The 25,288-nt window shown below is 43.1% G+C and overlaps 1 protein-coding gene across 3 annotated transcripts in view; it reads left to right on the forward strand.

Annotated features, from left to right (window-relative positions):
- Positions 1-22,767, forward strand: part of ABCB1 (ATP binding cassette subfamily B member 1) — a 777,038-nt gene extending 754,271 nt beyond the window's left edge. For all 3 annotated transcript variants that reach the window (XM_069648389.1, XM_069648388.1, XM_069648387.1), the window contains exons 27-28: positions 2,971-3,117; positions 21,999-22,767. In XM_069648389.1, coding sequence (XP_069504490.1) covers positions 2,971-3,117; positions 21,999-22,199 — 348 coding nt within the window. In that variant the 3' untranslated portion in view covers positions 22,200-22,767. The remainder of the gene's footprint in view (positions 1-2,970; positions 3,118-21,998) is intronic.
- Positions 22,768-25,288: the final 2,521 nt, after the last annotated feature.

The following is a 25,288-nucleotide window of genomic DNA, read 5'->3' on the forward strand; positions in this document are numbered from 1 at the left end:
CCAAAATGCAGCTAGTGATGTTTCCATGATCAAATAGAGGGCAACTCTGCTACTAATGTTTGCAGAAGATGCAGGTGCTGCCTCAAAAACAATGCCCTGTGAGAAGTTACAGGCTGCCTTTTTGGATTTTGCAAGGATCACAGCATGGTCAATTACCCTGGTAAATCCAGCATTATGGTGTTGGGGCAAAAGGAAAATCCCATGTATAGATTTATGTTAAATAACAAAGTACTGGAACGGGAGAAAAGATTGACCTGGTATCCGCTATGGCAACAACCTAATTTGTCTGCCATTACTCAAAAGACCAACATAAATGTAAAGAATCACAAGGGAAATCCTTGCTTTTTTGAAAACTATGGACAGTGTCTATATTAAAAGTGCTGCCAATGTCTATGTGGCAAAATCACCTGTTCAAGCTGTATACATAGAAGAGGTGTTGGGCCTCACTGCAGGTAGCCGGTTTGATCCCATAGAAAATACATTTAAAAAAACGTTATGGGGAGTCCCTACATTAGTGCAAACATATCATTCACAATGAGGCCAATGACGACTAGCTTGCCGAAAAGATTTCTTTAAAATGGGGCGATGGCCTGTATTAAAATGTGGACAGTAGCGAAACAGTCACTGTGCAGGAATTTAGTGGAGTAGTTGCTCCAATATCAGGTAAACCTACAAAATCAAGTGGTTTACCAATATGTGGAAGGTTTTGTGTTCGATTAGGAAAGATGATTGATTTCTGCTAATATAAGTTTTTCCATCCCATGCAAAACAAATCCTCACAGGGACGGTTATACCTGAGATGCAGAAGGTTTGCTGTTCCAAATCTATTTCAAAGCCATCTGTGGCCACATATTTGGAAAATATTGAGGTGGCGACAATCTGTGATGAATCCTACGGACTCCTCACTAAACCACTGCCTAAAGTCGCCTCCCATGTGGCCATGGAAAGGCAGATGCTTTCTGATCCTGAACTTGTGGGTGGTGTTCTGCGGGAGGATCACCTGGGAGGAGAAAGCGCCCAGGGGAATGAGAGGACTCCGCAGGGTGGGAATAATGACTTTTGGTCATAATAATTTGCCTTTCCCACAAGTTGAACATCTTAATGTGAGTAAAAACCATCAGAAGCCCTTTTGTATTGAGATTAATCAAAACCACCCATTAGACCTATAAAGCTAAAACTCCCCTAACTCCCAAAGGTGCAGTAAAGGGAAGTCATTAAATAATAACAGGTTAAACCCTAAGGAACTTTATTCCTCCTTCCAATCAAACTGGTGACTAATTCTTATGATATTTCCTTAAAGGAAATTACAGGGAACTAAAATACATTTAAGAAGGAACATCAAACCAGAAAAACGAAATTTGTTATTAGGGACGTCAAGTCCCATAATTCTCTAAGTACTGGGACGAAGAAGAGGGCTAAAGAGGAACAATGCTGGAGGAGTTTTCATATTGTTAATGAAAATTACCCACAACTGAGGGACACGGGAGGCTAAAAGGGCCTCCCAGGTGGAGGCCAAGGGAGAGCAGGTCGAACAGAGAGAGCAGGTCGAGCGGAACGAGCAGGCAGAGCAGCACGTGCAGCAGATGCAGAAGCTGGAGGAGTGAGAGGACACCAGGACCACTGTTAAGGAAGTAATGGGTCCTGAGAGGGTCTGTACCTCCAGAAGTCCAGAGTGCAGAGGTTGCGCAGTGGGAAGCAAAAGCGAGGGAAGCTTTTCTGCAGTTCTGTTAGTTGAATAGCCATGTCAAGAGCTATTTAGTAAATGTCAGACAGTACTCTTCCATACAGACATGTTTAGGTGGGCTAGTAGGGAGTATGAAGATCCTCCTTGTTATTTCTTAGTGAATTTAGGGACCCAGACTAGTACGGTGTTACTAGATTTTAGTGTGCTGTAAGGCATGTATTGCTGGAATATTCTCAATGGTAGGGGCCCAGGGCGATGCAGAGGATTATGAAATGTATCCTTTTCTTGACACGAAGCCAATGAGGTGTGGTTATTGCTGGGGAAATATGATCAAACCTTGCCATCCTTGCCAGCGCTGCACGTTGGGCTCTTTGTAGTTTTCTCATGAGGTCATCTGGGAGTCCATGGAAGAGGCTGTTTGCTGTAGTCCATTCTTGTAAGCACTAGCGACAAAACAGGCATGTGGGTTCAAGTATTGAAGGCCAGCTCACGAGTGGGCAGGTTAAAGGTGAGGGCAGAGGGGAGTTAGAAGGGGCACAGGTGCACATTTCCCAGGGGTGAAGGAAAAATTAGCCTCTTTCAAAATCCAGTTCCGTTGTTTTGCAATGCCAATAAGCATGTACATGATATTGCAGAACACATTTACAATGACATACAAAATTACATCATGGGGAACATCTACAGGGGGGCACGGAGTTAAGATGGGCATCCTTTCCCGCGCCCACTGAGGTTCAAGGGTTTTGTACTAATGGCAATGAGCCTCTCGACTGCATGCCATTACTGCATAAGGTAATGATCCCAGAGCTTTAGATAAGGCCCTCACTACGCTAGGGCCTGTAACTATGGGCCCTGGGGCCATTACCTTATTCGGTAATGGCCCGCAGTCTCAGGGTTTATGGCCTTAATCTTCCACTGGGAGAAAATGGGTGCAGGTGATTTGGACAACTCCTATTAGCCCTATCCAGCATAATCAATTGTGTGGTATCATGGGAGTGGCAGTGCAACACAGCTTGAGAGCCACAGGGTGAAGACATAAAGAATCGTAGTGAATAGATTATGGTAGGACATTGGGCTAAACACTTAGAGCAATGTATGACATGACCAAAACAATTACTAATGTTAATTTGGGCACTTCATATCTTTATCGAAATATGTTCAAATGCCCCATAGGATGTTAGTAAATGTTCAGCCAGACTTGGAATCGTTAATGTGAATTTCAGTTCATTATTTGGAATAATACACCTGTAGTTGGATCTCATGTACTCCTCTGTGTTTGGACTTTTTAGGGATACAACACAAGTGTGGGAGACAAAGGCACACAGCTTTCTGGCGGCCAGAAGCAGCGCATTGCAATCGCACGTGCCCTGGTGCGAAAACCGAAACTTCTGTTGCTGGATGAAGCCACATCGGCCTTGGATACCGAAAGTGAAAAGGTATGGAGTATTTTTGAAAGAAAGATTCACTAAACAATTGCCATTTCTGTTCCTTGGATTAAGACCATCCACCTTTCCCAATCCAGGCCAAGGAATGCGCTGATTAAGTCGGATTTGAGATCTGTAAAAAATGTCATGACCAAGAGCACTCACTCACCCCCCAGCACTGCTTCCGGAACATGCAGGTGGCAGTAGCTTGAGTAGATTTTAACACTTTGAACTGTCAGAGCCCAGAGTAACAGCCTTAGTAAGTTTTGTGCTCATGTTAACGTTGAATAACATAAGGCACTCTTGAGTCTTTTTACATTTCCCATGACAAATACTATATGCACATTTTCATTGTATTGTGTTTATGGTTTAACAATAACACCTTTACACATACAAAATATTAAATTACAAAATTAAACAAAAATATATTATTTCCATACATACTGGATGCTTTGGATTACCCAATGCTTTACCGGGCATGATCCAGGGCATATAAATAAGCAATAATCACTGGTTTCAGCGGCTGTACAGGGTGGCAGGGAAGTCACTTCACCAAGTGTAACTCAGGCTACAGCTAGTGTATGAAACATCTATAGATCAATGCACACAGAAGAACTAGTTATCTGTGGTGTTGCTGTGTTAAACTAGCCAAAAAAGCACCGACCTGGGAGGCGTGCGCTGCTGTTTACCCAGGAGCAAAATACTGCACGAGCAAGTGAGGGACAAGTGAGGGAGGATCACCTGGATGGGGGTCCTTGGGGAGTGGGAGTGGGACACGGACGGGTGAGATGCGCTATCCCCCTTCTTTAAACACCTTTTCCCCATCCTACCACTTATGATATTCCAAAACACTGCGCCCCCTTTTCCCGACACTAACACCTTCGCACAACACAAAAGACAACGGACTAACACCAGAGCCGTTTACCTGACATGTCCCAATACAAGGGCCAGGCAAAGTCAGGCAATTGGCCAGAATCACACACACCTGACGGCCCTTTCCCTTCCCCAAAGGGATAAAAATTGGAGCACGAGAGCACAGGAGGAGCAAGGCAGTCCGTACGACGTGAGCGGTAACTCAGCACCACAGTTCAAGAGGAGGAGAAAGACGGTGCAATTTGAAAGAATACCAAGGGGAGAAGTGACCTTGCACTTATCGACAGAGACCCGTGAAGCCTTGAGAGAAGGAATCGTATGACTGGGAATAATAGCCAGTGTGTGTTGCAGCAGATGTCAACGGTGCTCGGGTGCCTCCTCCGCTGACAGCCAAGCCGGGGAGAGACGCATTGCCCAATGGTACCGGCCTTGACTCTACAGATGAGAAGGCAAAACAGTTCATCACAGCCGGTGAGTCGAGGGGAAAACCGATAAAGAAACCGAGCTGTGTTGAACGAAAGTATCAGGCAGCTAATTGAACTTTGAATGAACAAAGAAGTGTTGATAATAGAAACACGGGGAAAACCAGCAACAGAGAAGTCTGGCACCACATGGGTGCTCAAGTAGGAAAATCTGGGCGATTACCCTGCTATTTGAACTACAGTAACCAGAAGGCCTTAGGAAAATGCAAAGGGGGGTCAAAGTGATCATACGGGGGTCTTGTCAAATCCTCCGTACATTTGAAAGACTTTGACCAATAGATGGTTGTGAAGTGAAGGGGAACAAATCCTGCATGGTAAACATAGTGTGCAAATAGTGTGTTGTAAAGGTTGGCAAGAGTAAAACCGGCGGAGGGATGCTAACAAGAAGGGACGAAGTCGGAAGTCCCATGAACATTGTGTTGACAGGAGTGAACCCGGCAGAGGGATGTCCAAAGTGAAATATTTGAAAGGACCTTGTGATAAGTGAATGAAAGACACAAGCCGTTGTGAACCCAAAGGAGGGAGGCTGGCAATTGAAAAGGGGTCCAAACCCAAAGGAAGGAGATCCAGGGGTGGAAAGACACCACCCAATGTTTGTTGAGAAAGGACTTGGTCAATTGATTTGTCACATACGACTGTGAGAGGTCTGCGCCCGGAAGAGGGTGATCCAGGGGTGAAGTTGTCACCCAGAGCCATACGTGAAACAGAACTTTGTGTTGGTTTGTTGAAAATATCAGGCCCTCAAAGCCAGGAGACTTTTAAGTGAAAAGAGGGTTAACCATCGAAGAACCTGATAGCTGCAACAGATCTGTCGGCTCGTGCTGGGAAAGCTCTAGTGTGTGCTGTGCTCAGGAGGCCCACCTTATCCCGTACTCAAAACGTGCGGAAGGGAGACCCTGGCAATCACATCCCGACTTATCATTTGTGAACACTTCTTTCTTTATTGAAACCCTATCCCACACTCACTTGTCCATCCCCAAGAATTGGATCCAATAGCGATGACAGATCCACAGGGACTAGCTAGGAAGACACCTTCAGGGTTCTCACAAAACCCAGTGGGGCCCAATAGCATAGCACAAAATGTGGTGTCCCCCTGCGAGCCATGCTGTGTAACCCCCCCACCAAGCTCTTAACAAAGCACAGGGCATGCCACACCCCGGGCGGCCGGGACCAACGCCTGTGCATAATGTCCATGAGGATTATGCCGCTGCAGGGGCATGCACTACTGCAAGTGAAAGAAGTAAATATGGTTCTTAATCAGAGCTTAAATGTTTCACGTAGCGTAGAAAGATGGGGGCGGTGACTGGTCCACAAATATACCAGCCACCATTGGTGGATGGTGAGTTGTTTTTTAGGAGGGTGTAAATAGCAAATATTTGCCATAAGTGCCCAAGCGTAGCAAGGGAGCTCAAACTAACAAAAATGGGTTTTGGAGGGGTTTACAGGGGGTATTTTTCTCCCTTCCCAGAGAAAATGTTTTGAATAATGGGTTTAAATGGTGCATTACACAGCCCACTTTCTGTGAAAATTTGGGTAAAAGGCCAACATTTTGGGTAAAAGGCCAACAATTGGTTTTGCAGGGTGCAGGGTAAATCAGGAAAAAAAGTACAATAGATGCAAGTCACCAAAAGTGAACGGGGTATTTCCCAATGCATTATCATGCCGGTCCCGGCAATATATTCCAGTATAAAACATATTTTTTTGCTGGCTTTGCCCACACATTTCAATGCTGGCTGCACCAACATATGCTAGTATTCCCATGTAAAACCATACTCATGTTCGCTTTAAGGTGTTTTTTTATAGTATCATTACTGGCACTCGGCACAAAATTGGCTCTGCCAATATATGCCAGTACTCCTATGTAAGAACATACTCCTGTTGGTTTGGCCACAATATAAAAACCTGTCCAAACTGGTTCCAGTGTAACCCAGTCTACACCCATAAGAACAGTTATCATGCTTGATTCATCATAGATGCTCAGTTAATAAAAAGTCATGCTACAGTAAAATATATACAGGCCGCTACACCAAAACATCAGTCTAGCGAGGTAACACTACTTATCATGCTTGTTTTATTAAAGATGCTGAGTATTAAATGTCATGCCACAGTGGGCAATTGATAGACTGGCTGCACCAAAAGGCCAATCTAGCCAGGTAATGACACACATGAACTTGGCTCTGTCCAAAAATACCAGTAAAACATGCAAAGTCAATAAAGGATGTGGCAAAAATGGTACAGTGATCCCCAGTCTCCCAGGGCCTTACACACACATGCAGCCCCTTACACCCACCGGTCACTCACCCATACATCCCCTCTCACATTCATTCACACTGCATTCACCACACAGGCACACACCCAACCCCCACCCACAACATTCAAACACACACTACCACATTCATACTCATTCACCCACCAGTCACTCACTCACACCTTCTCTTACATCCACTCATTGCATTCTCTACACAGGCACACCCATCCAGCCAGAACATTTAAAAACACACATCGCATTCATACTCATTCACCCACCAGTCACTCACATCTTCCCTTACATCCACTCATTGCATTCTCTACACAGGCACACACCCATCCACAACATTCAAAAAAACACCATCACATTCAAACTCATTCGCCCACCAGTCACTCACTCATACACCTTTTCTTACCTCCACCCATTGCATTCTCTGCACAGGCACACAGCCAGAAAATTTAAAAACACACCATCACATTTATACTCATTTACCCACCATTCACTCACTCATACACCTTTTCTTACCTCCGCCCATTGCATTCTCTACCTAGACAGGCACAGACCCACCTGCTCAGAACATTCAAAAACACACCATCACATTCACACTCCATCCACAAGTCACTCACTCACACCTTCTCTTACATCCACTCATTGCATTCTCTACACAGGAACACACCCACCCACAACATTCAAATACACACCATCACATTCATACTTATTCACCCACCAGTCACTCACTCACACCTTCTCTTACATCCACTCATTGCATTCTCTACACAGGCACACACCCACCAACCCACCCAGAACATTCAAAAACACGCCATCACAGTCATACTCCTTCAACCACCAGTCACTTACTCATACAACTTTCATTACCTCCACCCATTGTATTCTCTACACAGTCACACACCCACCAACCCACAACATTCAAAAACACACCATCACATTCATACTCATTCACCCACAGGTCACTTACTCACACCTTCTCTTACAACCACTCATTGCATTCTCTACACAGGCACACAGCCACCCAGCCAGAATATTTAAAAACACACTCATTTACCCACCATTCACCCACTCACATTTCCTATTACATCCATTCATTGCATTCTCTACACAGGCACACACACAGCCACACCATTCAAAAACACACCACCAAATTCATACTTATTCACCCACCAGTCACTCACTCACATATTCTTTTACATCCACTCATTGCATTCTCTACACAGGCACACAGCCACCCACAACATTCAAAAACACATCATCACATTCAAACTCATTCACACACCAGTCACTCGCTCATACACCTTCTCTTACATCCACTCATTGCATTCTCTACACAGGCACACACCCAGAACATTTAAAAACACACCATCACATTCATACTCATTAACCCACAAGTCACTCACTCATACACCTTTTCTTACCTCCACCCATTGCATTCTCTGCACAGACACGCATCCACCCACCCACCCAGAACATTCAAAAACACACCATCACATGCATACTCCTTCATCCACCAGTCACTCACTCACATCTTCTCTTACATCCACTCATAGAATTCTCTACACAGGCACACACCCACCCACAACATTCAAAAACACACCATCACATTCATACTCCTTCCTACACCAGTCACTCACACACACCTTCCCTTACATCCACTCATTGCATTCTCTACATAGGCACACAACCACCCACCCAGAACATTCAAACACACCCCATCACATTCATACTTATTCACCCACCAGTCACTCACTCATACACCTTTTCTTACCTCCACCCTTTGCATTCTCTACACAGGCACACACCCAACCAGACAATTCAGAAACACACCATCACACATTCATAGTCATTCACCCACCAGTCACTCACTCATACACCTTTTCTTACCTCCACCCTTTGCATTCTCTACACAGGCACACACCCACCCACAACATTAAAAAACACAACATCACATTCATAGTCGTTCACCCACCAGTCACTCACTCATACACCTTTTCTTACCTCCACCCATTGCATTCTCTGCACAGACACACATCCACCCACCCACCCAGAACATTCAAAAACACACCATCACATTCATACTCCTTCATCCAGCAGTCACTCACACCTTCTCTTACATCCACTCATAGAATTCTCTACACGTGCACACACCCACCAACAACATTGAAAAACACACCATCACATGCATACTCCTTCATCCACCAGTCACTCACTCACACCTTCTCTTACATCCACTCATAGAATTCTCTACACATGCAAACACCCACCAACAACATTGAAAAACACACCATCGCATTCATACTCCTTCATACACCAGTCACTCACACACACCTTCCCTTACATCCACTCATTGCATTCTCTACATAGGCACACAACCACCCACCCAGAACATTCAAACACACCCCATCACATTCATACTTATTCACCCACCAGTCACTCACTCATACACCTTTTCTTACCTCCACCCTTTGCATTCTCTACACAGGCACACACCCTCCCACAACATTAAAAAACACAACATCACATTCATACTCGTTCACCCACCAGTCACTCACTCACACCTTCTCTTACATTCACTCATTGCATTCTCAACACAGGCACACCCACTCAGCCATAGCATTTAAAAACACACATCACATTCATACCCATTCACCCACCAATCATTCACGCCTTCTGTTACATCCACTCATTGCATTCTCTACACAGGCACACACCCACCCACAACATTCAAACACACCCCATCACATTCATACTTATTCACCCTGCGGTCACTCACTCATACACCTTGTCTTACCTCCACCCGTTGCATTTTCTACACAGGCACACACCCACCCAGACAATTCAGAAACGCACCATCACATTCATACTCATTCACCCACTGGTCACTCACTCATACACCTTTTACCTCCGCCCATTGTATTCTCTACAGTCGCACACCCATCCACCCAGAACATTCATAACCATACCATCACATTCACACTCATTCACCCATCAGTCACCCACTCACACCTTCTCTTACACCCACTCATAGTATTCTCTACACAGGCACCCACCCACACACCCAGAACATTCAAAAACACACCATCACATTCATACTCATTCACCCACTAGTCACTCACACCTTCTCTTACATCCACTCATTACATTCTCTATACAGGCACAAACCCACCCACAAAATTCAAAAACACACCATTGCATTCATACTCATTCACCCACCATTCACTCACACCTTCTCTTACGTTCACTCATTGCATTCTCTACACAGGCACACACCCAGATCAGAATATTCAAAAACACACCATCACATTCAAACTCATTCAACCACCAGTCACTCACTCACACCTTCTCTTACATCCACTCATAGCATTTTCTACATAGGCACACACCTACCACCCACCCAGAACATTCAAAACACACCATCACATTCATACTCATTCACCCGCCATTCACACACTCACACCTTCTCTCTCATCCACTAATTTCAGTCTCTACACAGGTACACACCCACCCAGAACATTAAAAAATGCACATCATATCACATTACTTCTCATTCACCCACCATTCACATACATACATCTGACACGCACTTAACACATGCAACCACAACACATGAAAAAAAAAACTTCTTACCTTTTTCTTGCACCCTCGACTCCTCTGATCTGCTCACAAACAGAAACCAGGAAGCTCTGAAAGCTTCCTGGTTCCTGTATGTGAGCTGCGAAGAAGCTGAGGGAGAAGGGATAGGAACGGAACGTGCCATGTGCCACAAGTCAAGGTTAGCTCAAACGCCAACCCCTAATGAGCACCTTCCCAGACCAGCCTTCACCCTGATGGGTGAGGACTGAGCCGGACACCCACCAGATCTGATGTGGCAGGGGCCCCCACATCACGGGGGGGGGGCCTGCTACACCAGGAGCTTCTGTGTTTTGTATGGAAAAACGTTTTTTTAAAATGTGGAGTGCAAATGAGTCACCAGGGGTTGCAACTGCGGCCCCCAGGGGTCGCAGCTACAACCCATGGTGACCCCCAAATGACACCCCTGCTGAGTGATAGTGGCCTGAGCACAACAAGAGCCTTTAACACGAGAATGAGCACCTTGTTGGAATGGGTGATTATTTATATTAGCACCCCGGTTTTGCAAACCAGGGTGCTAAATACAATAGTTTTGTCAGCAATAAAGGGCCATAGCGACCATGCAACCTATTTCAGATTAAAAAAAACAATTCCTAAGCGGGCTGTCATGGAAATGGAAGTGGGGCCTAATGCAGAGCAAAACAAGAGGTGATGGCAGGAAAGTTTATAGTTAATATTAAACCTCTGGCAACCTTTAGGTCTGAGCAACCCTCTAGACCAGGGTTGTCCAACTCCAGGCATCGAGGGACGGATCCGGCAACCGGACTGGTTTTCAGGATATCCCTCATTAATATTCATGAGAAAAAATATGCATACATTTAGATCGTTGTATGCAAATTTGTCTCATGAATATTAATGGAAGGGATCCTGAAAGTCAGACATAGATCCTGCCCTCGAGGCCTGAAGTTGGACAACCCTGGTCCAGACCTTCATTCTTCAGCCTGCCAAGTTGTACAGAAAAGGGAAGGAGCAAAGACTCAATGCAGAGCCCCACTTCCATTTCCATAGTGTGTGTCGGCATGCCAGAGGTGAACTGCAAAATAGGCCAGGAGGAGACTGGAAGGTCCGGCAAATGGGGTTGAGGAGTTGCTGGGGCAGTGAGAGTGGTGAAGAGAGGGCAGCTTGCCCAGAACATTGGGTTCGATCATGAGTTTTATCCTGCGTTTTGAAAAACCAAATTGGCTGCTACGCCCAGCCAGGATGCCAATTATTATTAGTCGTAGGATTATTATTGCAGGCTGGTACAGTTCAAGCTTGTTTTGTTGTAGGTTTTTCTCTTTTCAAAAGTGTCTATGAAATCAAGTTGTCCCAATGCAAGAAAAATGTAACTCAATGATTTAAATCACTCCCCTAACCCTTCTCCGAGAGCGAATCACTTCAGTTTAGTGACCAGCTCAAAATCCATAGGCCCATAGGAGCACATTCCCCTTATGCAAGATGCCCCACCCCAGTTGAAGCCCAATAGGCTAATTCTATGTTTCTCAGTGCCCTCACAAATGTGCATATCCTTGCCCTTTTCAGATTGTGGGTACATTACTGGTCAAGTGTAGTACCTACAGCTGATGCAGAGCACAACAACCGGGTCTCTCTCTTGCCTGGAACAGTGATTGTTAACATGGGGGCTATTACATATATCTAGCTAGCTTTCTAGCCAATGGAACACAGCTGATGGGAAATTCACTTCTTTTTTTTGTCGAATTTTCCAAATGTTCATCATTTACTATAGTACAGGTTGTTGATTTTAAGAATAATATGAAAAAAGCACACAGAATCTTGCAGCAAATATACCTTTATTAGGCGATGGGCGGGTAGATTTCAGCTGGACACAGGAAAAAAAGATACTTGTTTGCATTTTATGACAGGTAAAATGGAATTTGGTTAAAAAAGGGGAATTCAGTCTGTTGGATTCCTTAATTTGTATGTTCATTTGAAATACCTTTTCCGTGTGTGAGATGAAGCAGTGGGTTTAGCATGCAGTTGCACAGGGGTGTAAAATGCTGCTGCTCTACACCCAATCTATCCATAACAAAGTGATAGTGAAGTGTGAATTGTCCTGTCGTTACATCTTATCAATAGTGATGGGCCATGTGTTACTGGGGGTGGAGGAATGTATATGAGCTTCTTGAAGACCAGGGAGCAGTATTTACCATGGAATAAGGGGGAGAGGCACAGATCTCTTTTTTTTAGTTTCTATACTCAAGGGCAAGTGTATTCTGTGTCTTGGTTAGCATATTGCTTTCTGGAGTCTGTTTTCACGACCCACTATCTGGGTGCCTGCCTTCCTGCCTATTAAATACCATTCTAGGGCGGAGCTTGGCAGAGTGAGGACGAGTGTGTTCTGTGTCCTGGTTAGCATATTGCATCCCAGAGTCTGTTTTCACTGGCCACTATCTGGAGGCCTGCCTTTCTGCCTTCCTACTAAATACCATTCTATAGCGGAGCATGGCGGTGTGGGGACGAGTGTGTTCCGTGTCCTGGTTAGCATATTGCACCCTAGAGTCTGTTTTCACTGGCCACTATCTGGATGCCTGCCTTCCTGCCTGCCTACTAAATACCATTCTGTAGCGCAGCGTGGCAGAGTGAAGACGAGTGTGTTCCATGGGAACATGAATGTGGACTTGGATTGGGTGCTGGCTTCTGTGAGTAAACTGTGAAAGCGCCCCTTACCCGGCCTGGCTGAAAAGTATATTGTCCTACTAAAGGGCTTTCGTGCACCCCCGCGGGCAATCTGACCCGATACCGACCGAGGGAGAGGCAGATTATTTGCTCCACAACCTGGTCAGTAATAATGTACATCCGCCCCCTGGTGATTTTGGGCCCTTTCATGAAGAGTTCTGTGGAGTTCTGCAGTTTCCTTTTCCTTTTTCTGTGGGGCAAACGTGACTGTGACCATGGCCGTGGGAACGATCAAATATGCTACATGTGCATTGGGGCGAGGGGGGGAGTCAGACTCGGGCAGCCCCTTAAGCAAGTCGGGCGTACCTTGTCCCTTGCATATTTGTGGTTTGTTCCAGCGCAGACATTTTGATGGCCTTGTACTGGACTGAACTGAACTGAACTAGGACATCGAACTAAGAAATCAATGGGCATTCGATGAAAGGTCTAGAAAACGTTCTTTTAGTTTCTTCACAGTGATTATGATTTACGGCATGGCTAACTGTGATATTGTGAAGTTAAATTAAGCCAAGCTAAGTCATATATTGATTCTAGTGACTTTGGAGATTTTTAACGGTTTGTAATGATTTTTATTCAGCCATTAGTGTTTACATAATTAATTGTAAGCGTTGCTTTGCGGAATGTGAAGGAATTTTATAGAGCTTGAAATTTGTAATTCTGTAATCGCGTATTTTGTAATGTTTTTATTACACTGCACAGCACTTTACTAATGTTTAGGTAGAGCTTTCCTAATGCTCTATATTTTGTCTTTATAACGTTAAACCAATAATACACGAGCAAGAGGGAATCCAAAAGTGGTATAAATCAGAACAGTATAATGGGGAAAAGGAAAGCGAACTCAACCTTGGGTGAAACTAACATAAAAAAAAGTAAAAAAGAACGTGGCCAATCGAAATAAGGGATCACAGCTGCAGTCTAAATCGGAATTGGACAGTTATCTAAAAGATGTATCCTGAAAATGAGAAAAAACTAATTCTCTATGTGGAAAGAGAATGAAGGGAAACCAGGTTGTGTCAGCTCCGATGAACACGAGGCAACCTGGAATAATGTAGCCTCGTCCGTAAACCAATGGGTAAAGAAAACTAGTGCTAGTAATGTAGAAACAAAGGATTACATACCAGATGCAATGGGAACCATGGGTGTATGGGATAGTGTTCCTGTAGCGATGTCAGCGAGTGCACAAATTGCTGAAACAAATCATATGGAAATGTTAGCACAGTAAAAAACAGCAGGAAAGTGCGAAGGTCCTTTCAAAGCAGGAAACTATTGAAAGCCTGGCCAGAGAAGGTGAAACTTTATTGGAATTAGTAAAGGGTTTAGCCTCAAACGTGGAACAACTTTCTGATAGTAGGCATAACTTGTCTACGGTTAAAAATCAGACAATGGGGGTTCCGCGCTCATTTGATGGGGATTCTTGTGGCCTTACATTCTAACACATCTATCAGAGTTCGCCTTAATGTTCAGGGCAAACTCTCATCGTCTATTCCTACAATGTATGGCCTCAAGCAGGGCTGTGTGTTGGCCCCGTTACTCTTTAGCCGTTTTTCTTTTGGATCTTGCTGAGATCTTCCAGAGCATTCACAGCTTTTCTCCGAGCCTGATTAACCTTAGCCTGGATTACTTGCTGTATGCTGATGACCTTGTCCTGTTAGAATACACTTCCATAGGACTACAGCACATGCTAGATTCTTTGGCAGCTTATGCAGCAAAAATTCACTTAAGCATCAACCCAAAGAAATCTCAGATACTCTCCTTTAGGCCGAGAATGAAACAAAAATCTAAGAATTTTTCTTGGCACGTGAGTAGTATGACTCTGAAAAGAGTCTCGAACATTTGCTACCTAGATTGTAGATTAACTGTGCTAATGTTAATGCTTGCCACTCAAGCATGTGCTGTGAATTGGAAATGTGGTCACCTCTCTCTGACTCCAGTGCTAAAATTGTATAAAATCAAGGTCTTACTATCTATAACCTACGGGGGAAAGAAATGGAGTCTCCCTATATTCTGAGACTGCGCTGCTCTGTAGGGGATGTTTTGGAGGAAGGTCCTGAAGCTACCAAATGGAGGTCCTGCAGCTGTTATTTGCTAGCAGCTAGTCTTATCTTCCATACAGTTCTACATGAATTGGAAGTACCTCTCACTATTGAGGAATATTCTCTGTACAAAGGAGGGTTCTGTTTGGTGGCTACTAAAGCAGTTGCTTTATAAGAAATCATGGGCCGCCTTAAATACCTAGGAGACTGAGTGTAACTCAATCTGTGAGAGGTACAGCATCTCGAAAGACACAGTTCTGTATAGACCAACTGTACTTAAAGGGGACTCAAAGAATGGGACTGGATTGACACAATCAGCAAAGTCAGAACTTGTCATCTATACACTGATTTGTTGATTGATGTCAGACCAGTTGGAACCTGTCCCGATTACTTGAGTAAATCTCCAGGTAGATCTTAGCTATCAAGGGTTATGAGGATGTGGCTAAATTTGATCCCGACAAACGAAATCATTGGTGCCAGGAATAAAGCTCAGAGAGTCCTAAGACAGTGTCAATTTTGTTACCTGTCTGATGAGGTGGAAACTTTGTAGCATGTTATATTGCATTGTAGGGCATTGGATGAGAGGCATGCGTTCTATTTCGGGCACATTCTTCTTCAACTTTATGCCCAGGTTTCTACTGAAAGCCTGTGGCAGCTTATCATGAACTCTCATGGTCACAACGACTGGATGGTTGCCGCAATTCATTTCTTTAAAGATGTTTTAGAATCACAGAAACTAACAATGATTGATTTATATTTGTATTTTTGTTCTTATTTTACGCTCTTGTTTTAATTCTTTTGTTAATTTCTATCACATATTTTTTCATTTTCTTGTATTTTATAAATGGTTATGTGTATTTTGTTTAAGGTACTTGTTAACTAAATAACAATAAATACAATTAAAAAAGAAGATAAGAGCTTAATGGAAGCCCATGATTCAAGTGTTGTATCTGCTCAAGAGATTAGCTTGATAGCTGTAGGCACACCTGTAGAACAATTCAAGGAGCGTGTCAGTAAGATAATAAAGGACTCTATCCAGCCGATATGTGACTTTTAAAAAAAGTTTAAAGCTACACTATTCACCTTCCTAAATATGATGGATGATATGACCAGACAAACAAAGAATGAGGTCTGTGGTATGAAAATGACCTTGGGGGATATAACAACACCAGTGAAATAAAAGGCTATGGGTAGTGGGGGAAACAAGGGGCTAAAGGGTGATTTGGTAAAAAGTAAGGCCATTGAGAAGATACCCAAAAATGAACAACAGATAGTAATTCCAATGCTATGTACATGGATAAACGAGATCCAAGCTGCTAAAAGTGAATCAATACCTATATAAAATTCTGGGAGAGAATTGCATGATTATTGGGAAAATACTAATACAGCTGAAACACTACAAGGGAAGCATCTTGAAGCCTCTAGGGATGGAAACGTGACTTTAAATCTTCCACCAGTAGCAGCACCACTGGTGGGAATAATAGTAAGGGTTGACCCTTTATCTAATGAATAATATGAAACCACAACTGGATTGATGAATAAAGTTGCCCAATGGATAAATACGCGCTTACATAGGCCACAAATGAATCCAGGATTGATAGAATCGGCATTGAGTCTCGGGAGGATAGCTCAGGGGCAACGTGCTCGCCTTTGAAGCAAGACGACATGGAGCAACACAGGTTCGATCCCCGGGTCCTCGCTTAGAAACCTCTGGGTATTAATCGTGTTATAAATAACCTATCATTTCATGTCATACTAGTGGCCAGCAGGGTGGGGTCGGTGGGAGGTACACATAAATCTATTGAGGGTGATTGTATTATTGTTTCTTTTGACTCCCCGCAAGTGGCATCATATGTACTTTGCTCAAATGGAGCCTATGCCTCAGGAAGTTCCTCGTATAGGATGGTCCCCCTGGCATATTTTTATCCTGACCCGGTCTTGGCTTACCGACTTGGGAGGGATTTGTTCAATAAATATTAAAATGGGAGAAACTGGCTAGAGTCCATGAGACACAATCCACAAAGAGTAGGGATGCCAACGAGCAAGTGGTGAAAAATAATATTGTTGTATCCAATAGAATTGACCCTTTATTGACCATTGAAGAATTGGATTGACCACAAATACATTCCTTTATAATGGTCGAACATGACACTCGAGTTGTGTTGCCAAAATCTCATTAGGGTGAGCCAATAGCACCAGGGCTGACAATATGAGGGTGCCCTTCACCAAAATCTACTACAGACCAGCAGCCAGGATGTGTGAGTATGATTGAATGTGTAAAAATAATGTCAATACTGTCATGGAATATAGCGGTTTTCAAAGGGAAAGTAAGTGACAATGCTATAAAAGAGAAACTGAATGGGTCTGTGATTATTCTCCTACAGGAGACATGGGAAGAAGAGGAGATGGTCTTTGATGGGTATTTGGTTGTTCAGGTAAAGGCAAAAAAGTGGCCAAGAGGGAGGTACTATGGAGGTATGGCGATCGTAGTTAAGGGTTCACTTGCTTGTGAGATCATTGAAATAAAAGTGAAAAGGGAAACATCGTTCCAAGTTGTTAGACTGATCCCATTGGAGGGCCTCCCAGGGTATTTTATTTATATCTAGAATAGCCCCTCGGAGAAAGATAGCTTAGGACCTATTGAATCCCTGAAAGAGGTGATGGACAGTTTACGACTACAAACAGGTGTAATTATTGTGTGTGGAGGTGACCTTAACCTGAAAATCGGTAATGGCCCGATTGAAGGTCTTTTTGACCAGGATGAAGATAGGGTACTAGGTGTCCCGCCACCGCAGATGATGGACAAGAGGATGTGTGGTGCCGGGTTTCGATTTTGGCACTGGTTGATAGAAGTAGGACTTAGATCAACCAATGGTAGATTTGAGGGTGACATCCCTGGTGCGATCACCTTCAGAAGTACGAGAGTTCAACTCTAGACTAATCTAAGAGGTAACCAATTTGACCATATTTTAGAAAATGCCTGTCAAGGTAATACTACCAAAAGACTGATATGGAATAATTCAACAAAAGTTATGTTGGGGAAAAATATTGTGAAGAACAATATGGCTCTCACTGAGGTATTGTTACTTCCATGGTAATAGTTCAAACCTACATGCTCCTGATGGGAAGAATCCAAGATGGTTTTATGGGGAGATGTTTGTCTAAAGTGAAAAAGGGACCCAAGGTGGGATGGTTTGATAAAGAGTGTAGATTGGCCAAGACAAATTTACCCTGCCTACTCAAAAATCTAGAGTACCCTAAGAGGGAGATTGTTCGGGCAAGGGTCAAATATAAAGAACAGATTAGAAAACGCAAGATAGAGATGGACAACCAAGCATGGTATAGGTTAGAGATAACGAGCAGAAATAATGATTCACTAAATGTTTTGAAAGACGTTAAAGGACGCCCTGTACATAGCGATTAATTAGTAGGGTTGGAGTGTGGTATTCAAGCCCACATAAGGGTAGACCACTTTACTAAGGTTTACCAAGCACAAGGAGGGGAGAATAATGTGGTACATGTTTCCCTGGGAAATTTAAGGCATGTGAAAGTCTACTTATCACTTGCAGAGGTGATAAAAGCCATCCCAAATGCTAAAAGATGGTGCGCCCCTGGCAGTGACGGAATACTGGTCGAGTTTTATCAAGACATTAGTGAAATGTGGGGTCCAATTTTAACAATGTTGTTTAATGTAATATGGAGTACAAACTCTGTACCAAGGGAATGGCAAAGAGCACTCATTGGCCCAATTTATTAAAAAGGATGCATAAAAATCCTACACGCATATCAGCCTATATCAATTTTCAATACCAGTTTTAAAATGTTTGGGAAGTTCCTACTCTAAAATTGGAAGAATGGGTTACAACCTAGGAAATTCTATCCCCAATACAATTGGGCTTTAGGCCCAAACTAGGGACAATGGAACACTGTTTAAATGTGTACATGATAATTGCCCATTCCCTGAGCATTAAACAAGAACCAATGAATCTAGCGTTTATGGATTTGAGCACTGCTTTTGGTAAAGTTTATCGGAGCAAATTGTGGCACAGGTCATGATTACCCAGCTATCATCTTGGACATCTTGGAGGTCCTGCATAAGGATAATGAGGCCTGTATTCAGTCTGGTAGTGAGAGACATTGTACAACCTGGTTTTCGATTGAGTCAGGGGTCAGGCATGGGGTGTGTTTGGGCACCCCTGCTTTTCTCCCTGTATGTCAACAAGCTTTTGGAGAATTTTCCCTGAGTATAATAAGGATGTTGTCTCAGGAGGATAGCTCAGTGGCAAAGTGCTCGCCTTGGAAGCAAGACGGCATGGAGCAATACAGTTTCGACCCCGGGTCCGCGCTTAGAAACGTCTGGGTGTTAAGCGCGTTATAAATAACCTATCAATCAATGTACCTAGACTGGGAAATATGTTGATTCTAGCTCTAATCTATGCCGCTGATACAGTGCTCATTGCACGGAACCAAAGAGCTTTGCAGATTTTGGTAAATGCATTTTCCGTCAACTGGAGAGATTTGGACCTGCACATTAGTACTACCAAATCAGTAGTAATGGTTTGTTTAGGGAATAAAAGATTGTGTAAGTTCCCAAATGTTTGGTGTGATGGTTTGACGATCCTAAGAGTGAACCAATTTGATTATCTTGGAGTTCGATTTAATGAGAATTTTAACGGGAATGCACATGTACAAAAACAAATCCCCATGATGAAACAATCTGTTGGCGGCACATAGATTTATGAAGCAGCACAAACAGCAACCGCTTTGTATTGTGGAAAAGATCTATAATGCTTGCATTATATGGGCAATCAAATATGGTGTTGCGATTTGGAGTTATGGGGATAATGGCGTGCTGCAAAAAGAGGAAAATCGCTTTGTGAAATCTCTCTTGGGCTTACCCATGCCAGCGCCAAATATTGCCTCACATAAAGAGTTAGGCTTGGCCTTTTTAGAAGATCTATTGGCCTTGGATCCTTGTAGGCTATGGTTGCGTGAATGGTCTAACCCGAAGGCTGAGTTTACACAGAAATTGTTAAAGGATTTATCAGAAAAAAAGGGTGCCACTAAAATCGGATGGCTAGAAAATGTAAAGAAAATGCTGGGGAAAGTGAATGTCAGTAGTGTGTCTATTGAACCTTTACTAAATATCTTGTCTGGTCAAACTAGAAGTACCAAAGGGCACCTAGCACAAGGGTATGCCATGGGTGTTTAGAGTTGGGTGAGGTTCTAAGTCGGAGATCGGGCTGGGAATTTGAATCCAAATGCCCTATGTGTCAAGCTAGGCATGAGAATGTATTATTCTTTTGTCCAGTATATTGTGATCTAAGGAAAATGAATTTGCTACCACTATTTGTAGGAAGAGGCTTCGCTCAGCATAGTCCAGCACTTTACTATTTGTTGAACACAGCCTCGCCAGCTATAGCCTGGAATGCATATCTGTATACAAGAAAAGCCTGGCAGACACGAGAAAGGAGACAAAGAGTAGATACAATCATAAGAAGAAGTGATGGTACTAGATGAGCTGCTTTTTGTATGTCCCAGGCTTGTTAATGTGCTTATTTCGGTCTCAGATAATGTCAAAATGTATTACAAATGTGATCTTATAAATGAATTGCTGTTTTTAACTTTTAGGTTTGGAAAAAAGTTGTGTAAGGATTTTAGATCGTTTTTTAGCGTGAAACTGTGTTATGTAAGTGATATTGTAAATGAGTGAATTATTGCCTTATATCTTAATTTTCAGAATAGTTTGTCTCTAATGGTTGTGTATGATATAACTCTTATGGATTTTCTATTCAATCCGAAAATAAAGAATGTCCTTACTTACTCAAGTGTCTCAGGTTAAGGGGGGGCACTCAGAAAAATGAGAATTCATGTTGCATAGTGTAGCATAAACATTGTGTTCTTATTTCCTTCAATTTGTATTGTATTGAAGGCATCATCCTACATTCAAATGTGTTTGTGTTTTTTGCCTTTTGAAGTTCTCACTAAGGATACTCATACTTACATCCTTAATGTCATGCCATGCACCTGAAATAATGTTCCCCAGCGGGGAGGTCTTTATTCTTGGGGTAATGCTCTAGCAGTGTATATCCATTCATTGTCTTAGTGTCTGTCTGGTTTCACAAACATAGACAATTGCCTGGTAGGAAGTTATTGAATGAAATCAGATATACCATATTAGTGAATTATGAGGGTGAAAGAACCTTGTGTTTTAAAAACCTGGTCTCTGTTGGTTATGTTGATTTTCTCTGCTGCTATGGTGTGCGCGCAGGCTGTGCATTGTTTTCTTTTTGTGTGTGGCAGTTATGGCCCCTGTTTTACTCTTTGATTTGTGAGACTGCTTTTGACAATCGTTTGTTTCAAATTATTTGGTTGTCTGAAGGCTTTTAATGGGGTTTCTGGGAAAACTTCTCTCAACCTTCTGTCTTCCACAAGAATGGGGGGTTGGAGGGTCCTCACAATCTGTTGCAGGACTTCCTGTCGTAGATGATAGGAAACAGCCAGGGGACACAGTCATTTTGCACCAACTGTTTGCAATCCATCAGTTCATTACAGGGTATCAGTGGATCTGGTCAATCACAATTGTGTAGTTGTAGCCACGATTTGTAAATTCCGTCCTGAGGGCATTAGTTTGTCAGTCCATGTCCACGTTTTCAGATCCTATCCGGCCGTAGTGAATTAATTAGCCACAGCCAACACCCCATCACAGAATTCTGGATAGCAATATTTCATAAACCTCACTGTTGTGGTTAAATATATAAACACCATGCTTAATGTATTTTCTGGGCCTTGTTTAATGGTATGCAATACAGGTGCATTCCTTGGTATTGTGTGGAAACTATGTACCATGACACAATGGTGTAGAGAGAGGGGCTAGTTGATAAACAGTGAACCATCACAATGCTGCCCTTGTGACATGTTTCTTTAATTGCTTCACAGGTGGTGCAGGAAGCACTGGACAAAGCCAGAGAAGGCCGCACATGTATCGTCATAGCCCATCGCCTCTCCACCATCCAGAACGCCGACAAAATAGCAGTGATACAGAATGGAAGAGTGGTGGAACAAGGAACTCACCAGCAGCTCCTGCAGCAGAAAGGGTTCTACCACACACTCATCAACATACAGCTGGGCCACACATGATTGGCAGAGCAGCCTGCCTTCTTCCTACCTTCCACGTCAATGGCAGTGTCCAAGAATTAAGAGGCTGCCAAAGCAAGCGCTTTAATGGGGTTTTCTTTGACAGATTGAACCAACAGAAGTAAACACATTAACAAAAATGAAAGAAATGACTCATGCCTTTTAAGTGTTTTGACCCAAACGAGAACAGAAAAAGAAAAGGACTTGCTTTTTGTACCTTGGAGATGGACCGTCAAAAATGAAATATCTTTATAAAATCAATTATATTTTTGTGCTCCTTAGGAAGATTGAAGTTCAGAAAGGGCAGTGAAGTAAGCACAAAAGATCACTTCTTATCACACTCCTGTATAAACTAATCACTGGACCAGTTGTATTCTTTCATTACTGCATACATTTATTTGAAATAATCTGTCCCAAAAAGAGCTCGTCCAAGATCACCGTGACCATGGATATAGCACTGCACCAGGGAATGTGAAGTTCAGTATTTGCTTGTACAGAAGTATATAATGTAATATATTATTGTGTGGATGATTGAATCCTTCCCATCAAACAAGATGAGCATGATCCTGGATCCCTGTGTGACATTTGTCAATGTTCTTTTCCTATGTAGTCAAATTTAGCACCAGTCACCAAAGTGGAGTGAAAAGAAAGAAGGTTAAAGAGGACAGGAGACAAAATAAACAGCGCTCCAAATCTTGCTGCATTGATATACCATGGAATGAGTCACAAGGACACCTGCAAATTAAACTAATTGCCATAGAGAACATTCTTTTAACCAGTGATATGTTGATATAGCGTAACCGCAACTATAGATGGTTGATTTAAGAAGTAAGACAATGCTAGAAAACAACATTCAGCCATCTGCACAAACGTGATGACAGCTTGCAATGTAAGAGGGGTCGAGAAAGCCAGTCTCAGCCGCATAGTTGGTGAGACCCCTGAAATCTGACTGCCTATACTGCCATGGAATCGCCATTACCTGAGGGAGATGGAAGTAATGGGATTGATCAAGAAGAAACAGTTTCCAAAACTATGAATGGCCGCCTGGTCAGGCATTTCTGTTTATGTTCTTGTACTGGCTGCTTAGGTTTTGTGAGCTTTGATCTTCAGATTTATTACCACAGAATGCCTTCCCCACCATGTAATAACTATTGACCCCTTTTGCAGAAACATATACTGTAAATATATGATCAGCTACAGGCAACTTTCCCCTATGATTACGATGAGCTTTGCTAAAAGGAAATCTTCCAGAGTGACCAGGTGTCAATATACCATATGGCCAGCCAGGATCTTTTACATCAGCTATGATACAACTTTGGATATTGTACCGTACCTTATGCTACAAAGAGATTGAACATTGACTGATATCATATCATATCATATCATGTATTTCTACCCTAATGAATTAAAACAAGCATGCATCCTGGAGATTAAAATACATGTATTAAGATATATGCTTTGAGGCAAATAATAATCCCCAAGGCAGTTTCTAATATATCACTTAGTGCTGGACTGCTTTTGAGTTGTTTCCCCTGCAGAGAAGGTTGGCTGTTCCATCACTCTATTTCAATGCCTATTGCCATCTTTCTTTTCCATTGGAGAGGAATAAAGGGATTGAGGAGGAGATTCAAAAGGTTGAGTTTGGATGGGACCAAAGCTTTGTTGGGCTCCTCTGCTCTCTATAGATGACCCATTGACTATGATAGCTCTTGATTCTGTCATCAGCAGTATGCAGGTGTGAAACACAGTAAATAAAAGGACAAAACTGTGATCCTGTAATGATCATCTCAAGATTGTTCACGTCCACTTCTTGAGGCCCCACACCCCCAGATCTCTGTATGCTTTGGTATTCTTTCAATATAGTTTTCATTGGATGACTTTAAATCCTAAATATACCTCTTTACTCCACTGGATGAAAAGAAGATGGGTCTGAGCAGAACATGAAAATTAAACAGAAGTATATGTATAGTAAAGCGTACAGCAGTGATTATAGCACACTCCTCACTAGAAAGGTTCCTGATTTGTATTATAAAATGAAGCAACTACATTCTTTGTATCAATTACATTTTGAGAAAGACATAAATCTAAGCTGAACATAAGTGTAAAGAGTACTGTCAGAAATTCTGTTTGATAACATACTGTAATGTACCTTTTGGAAACGTGAAGTCAAACGGGGGTTTGGAGCACGCTGGCTGCAAATCGCTTTGCATTGCTATTGGTTAAAATTAAGATGCTTTCTGAATCCTAGTTTTACTGTCATGAGGAGCAAATAGCCATGTGACCAGACCCTGCCACTCAGTTTCTCCGCCCACCACTGGTTTTCCATCTTCCAAGCCTCTACTTAAGGATTCTAGAGCAGCTCCCGGCAGTCAGCATTGAGTAGGCTGCTGGTCACGTGACCAGGCCAAGCCACTCTGTTGCTCCACCCACCACCAGTTTTCATGCCTTCCAAGCCTATACCTAAGGATTAGTAGGGTTGCGCTAGGCAGACAGCATTGAATAAGTTGCTATTCACGTAACCAGGCCCTGCCACTCAATTTCTCCACCCACCACCAATTTAATCACTCCTCCTTATTCCTCTTAGGCGTCCTCATCACCAGCGTCCTCAGGGCAGGCGAAGACAAGGACCGGAACTGTTTGTGCCTGTTCAGGCATGATAGGGAAAAGTGCTTGACCCACTATCCTGCATTTCACCTGCAAATTAATCCCTACTACTTCTACTCACCATAAGACATCACCATGTCTCCTCCCTCCTCCGCCCATTCCCACTCTTACTAGGGTTCGAATGGCCAAGTGCCCTCGGCAGCCCTGGCAAGCTACCCCAGCATACCTTATCAATATCACCCGTGCCCCCATCTGACACCCATGGACCACATGCGCATGTCCTCTCATGTTGATAAATGCTCGCTCAGCAGTCACGCTGCAGAAATCGTTGACCTCATCTCATACAGCAACAACTTTAAAGCTCTACTCATCATTGAAACATGGTTTACCCCCATGTTTTCGACGCCCTCCTACCCCAAGGCTACTGCATCCAACATGCTGACCAGCCAGGAAGGGCAGGAGGGGGAGTGGCAATCCTCCACAGGAAC

Source organism: Ambystoma mexicanum, chromosome 2q (assembly GCF_040938575.1).
Source record: "Ambystoma mexicanum isolate Mex_15411 chromosome 2q, UKY_AmexF1_1, whole genome shotgun sequence".
In the NCBI taxonomy this organism is placed as follows: domain Eukaryota; kingdom Metazoa; phylum Chordata; class Amphibia; order Caudata; family Ambystomatidae; genus Ambystoma; species Ambystoma mexicanum.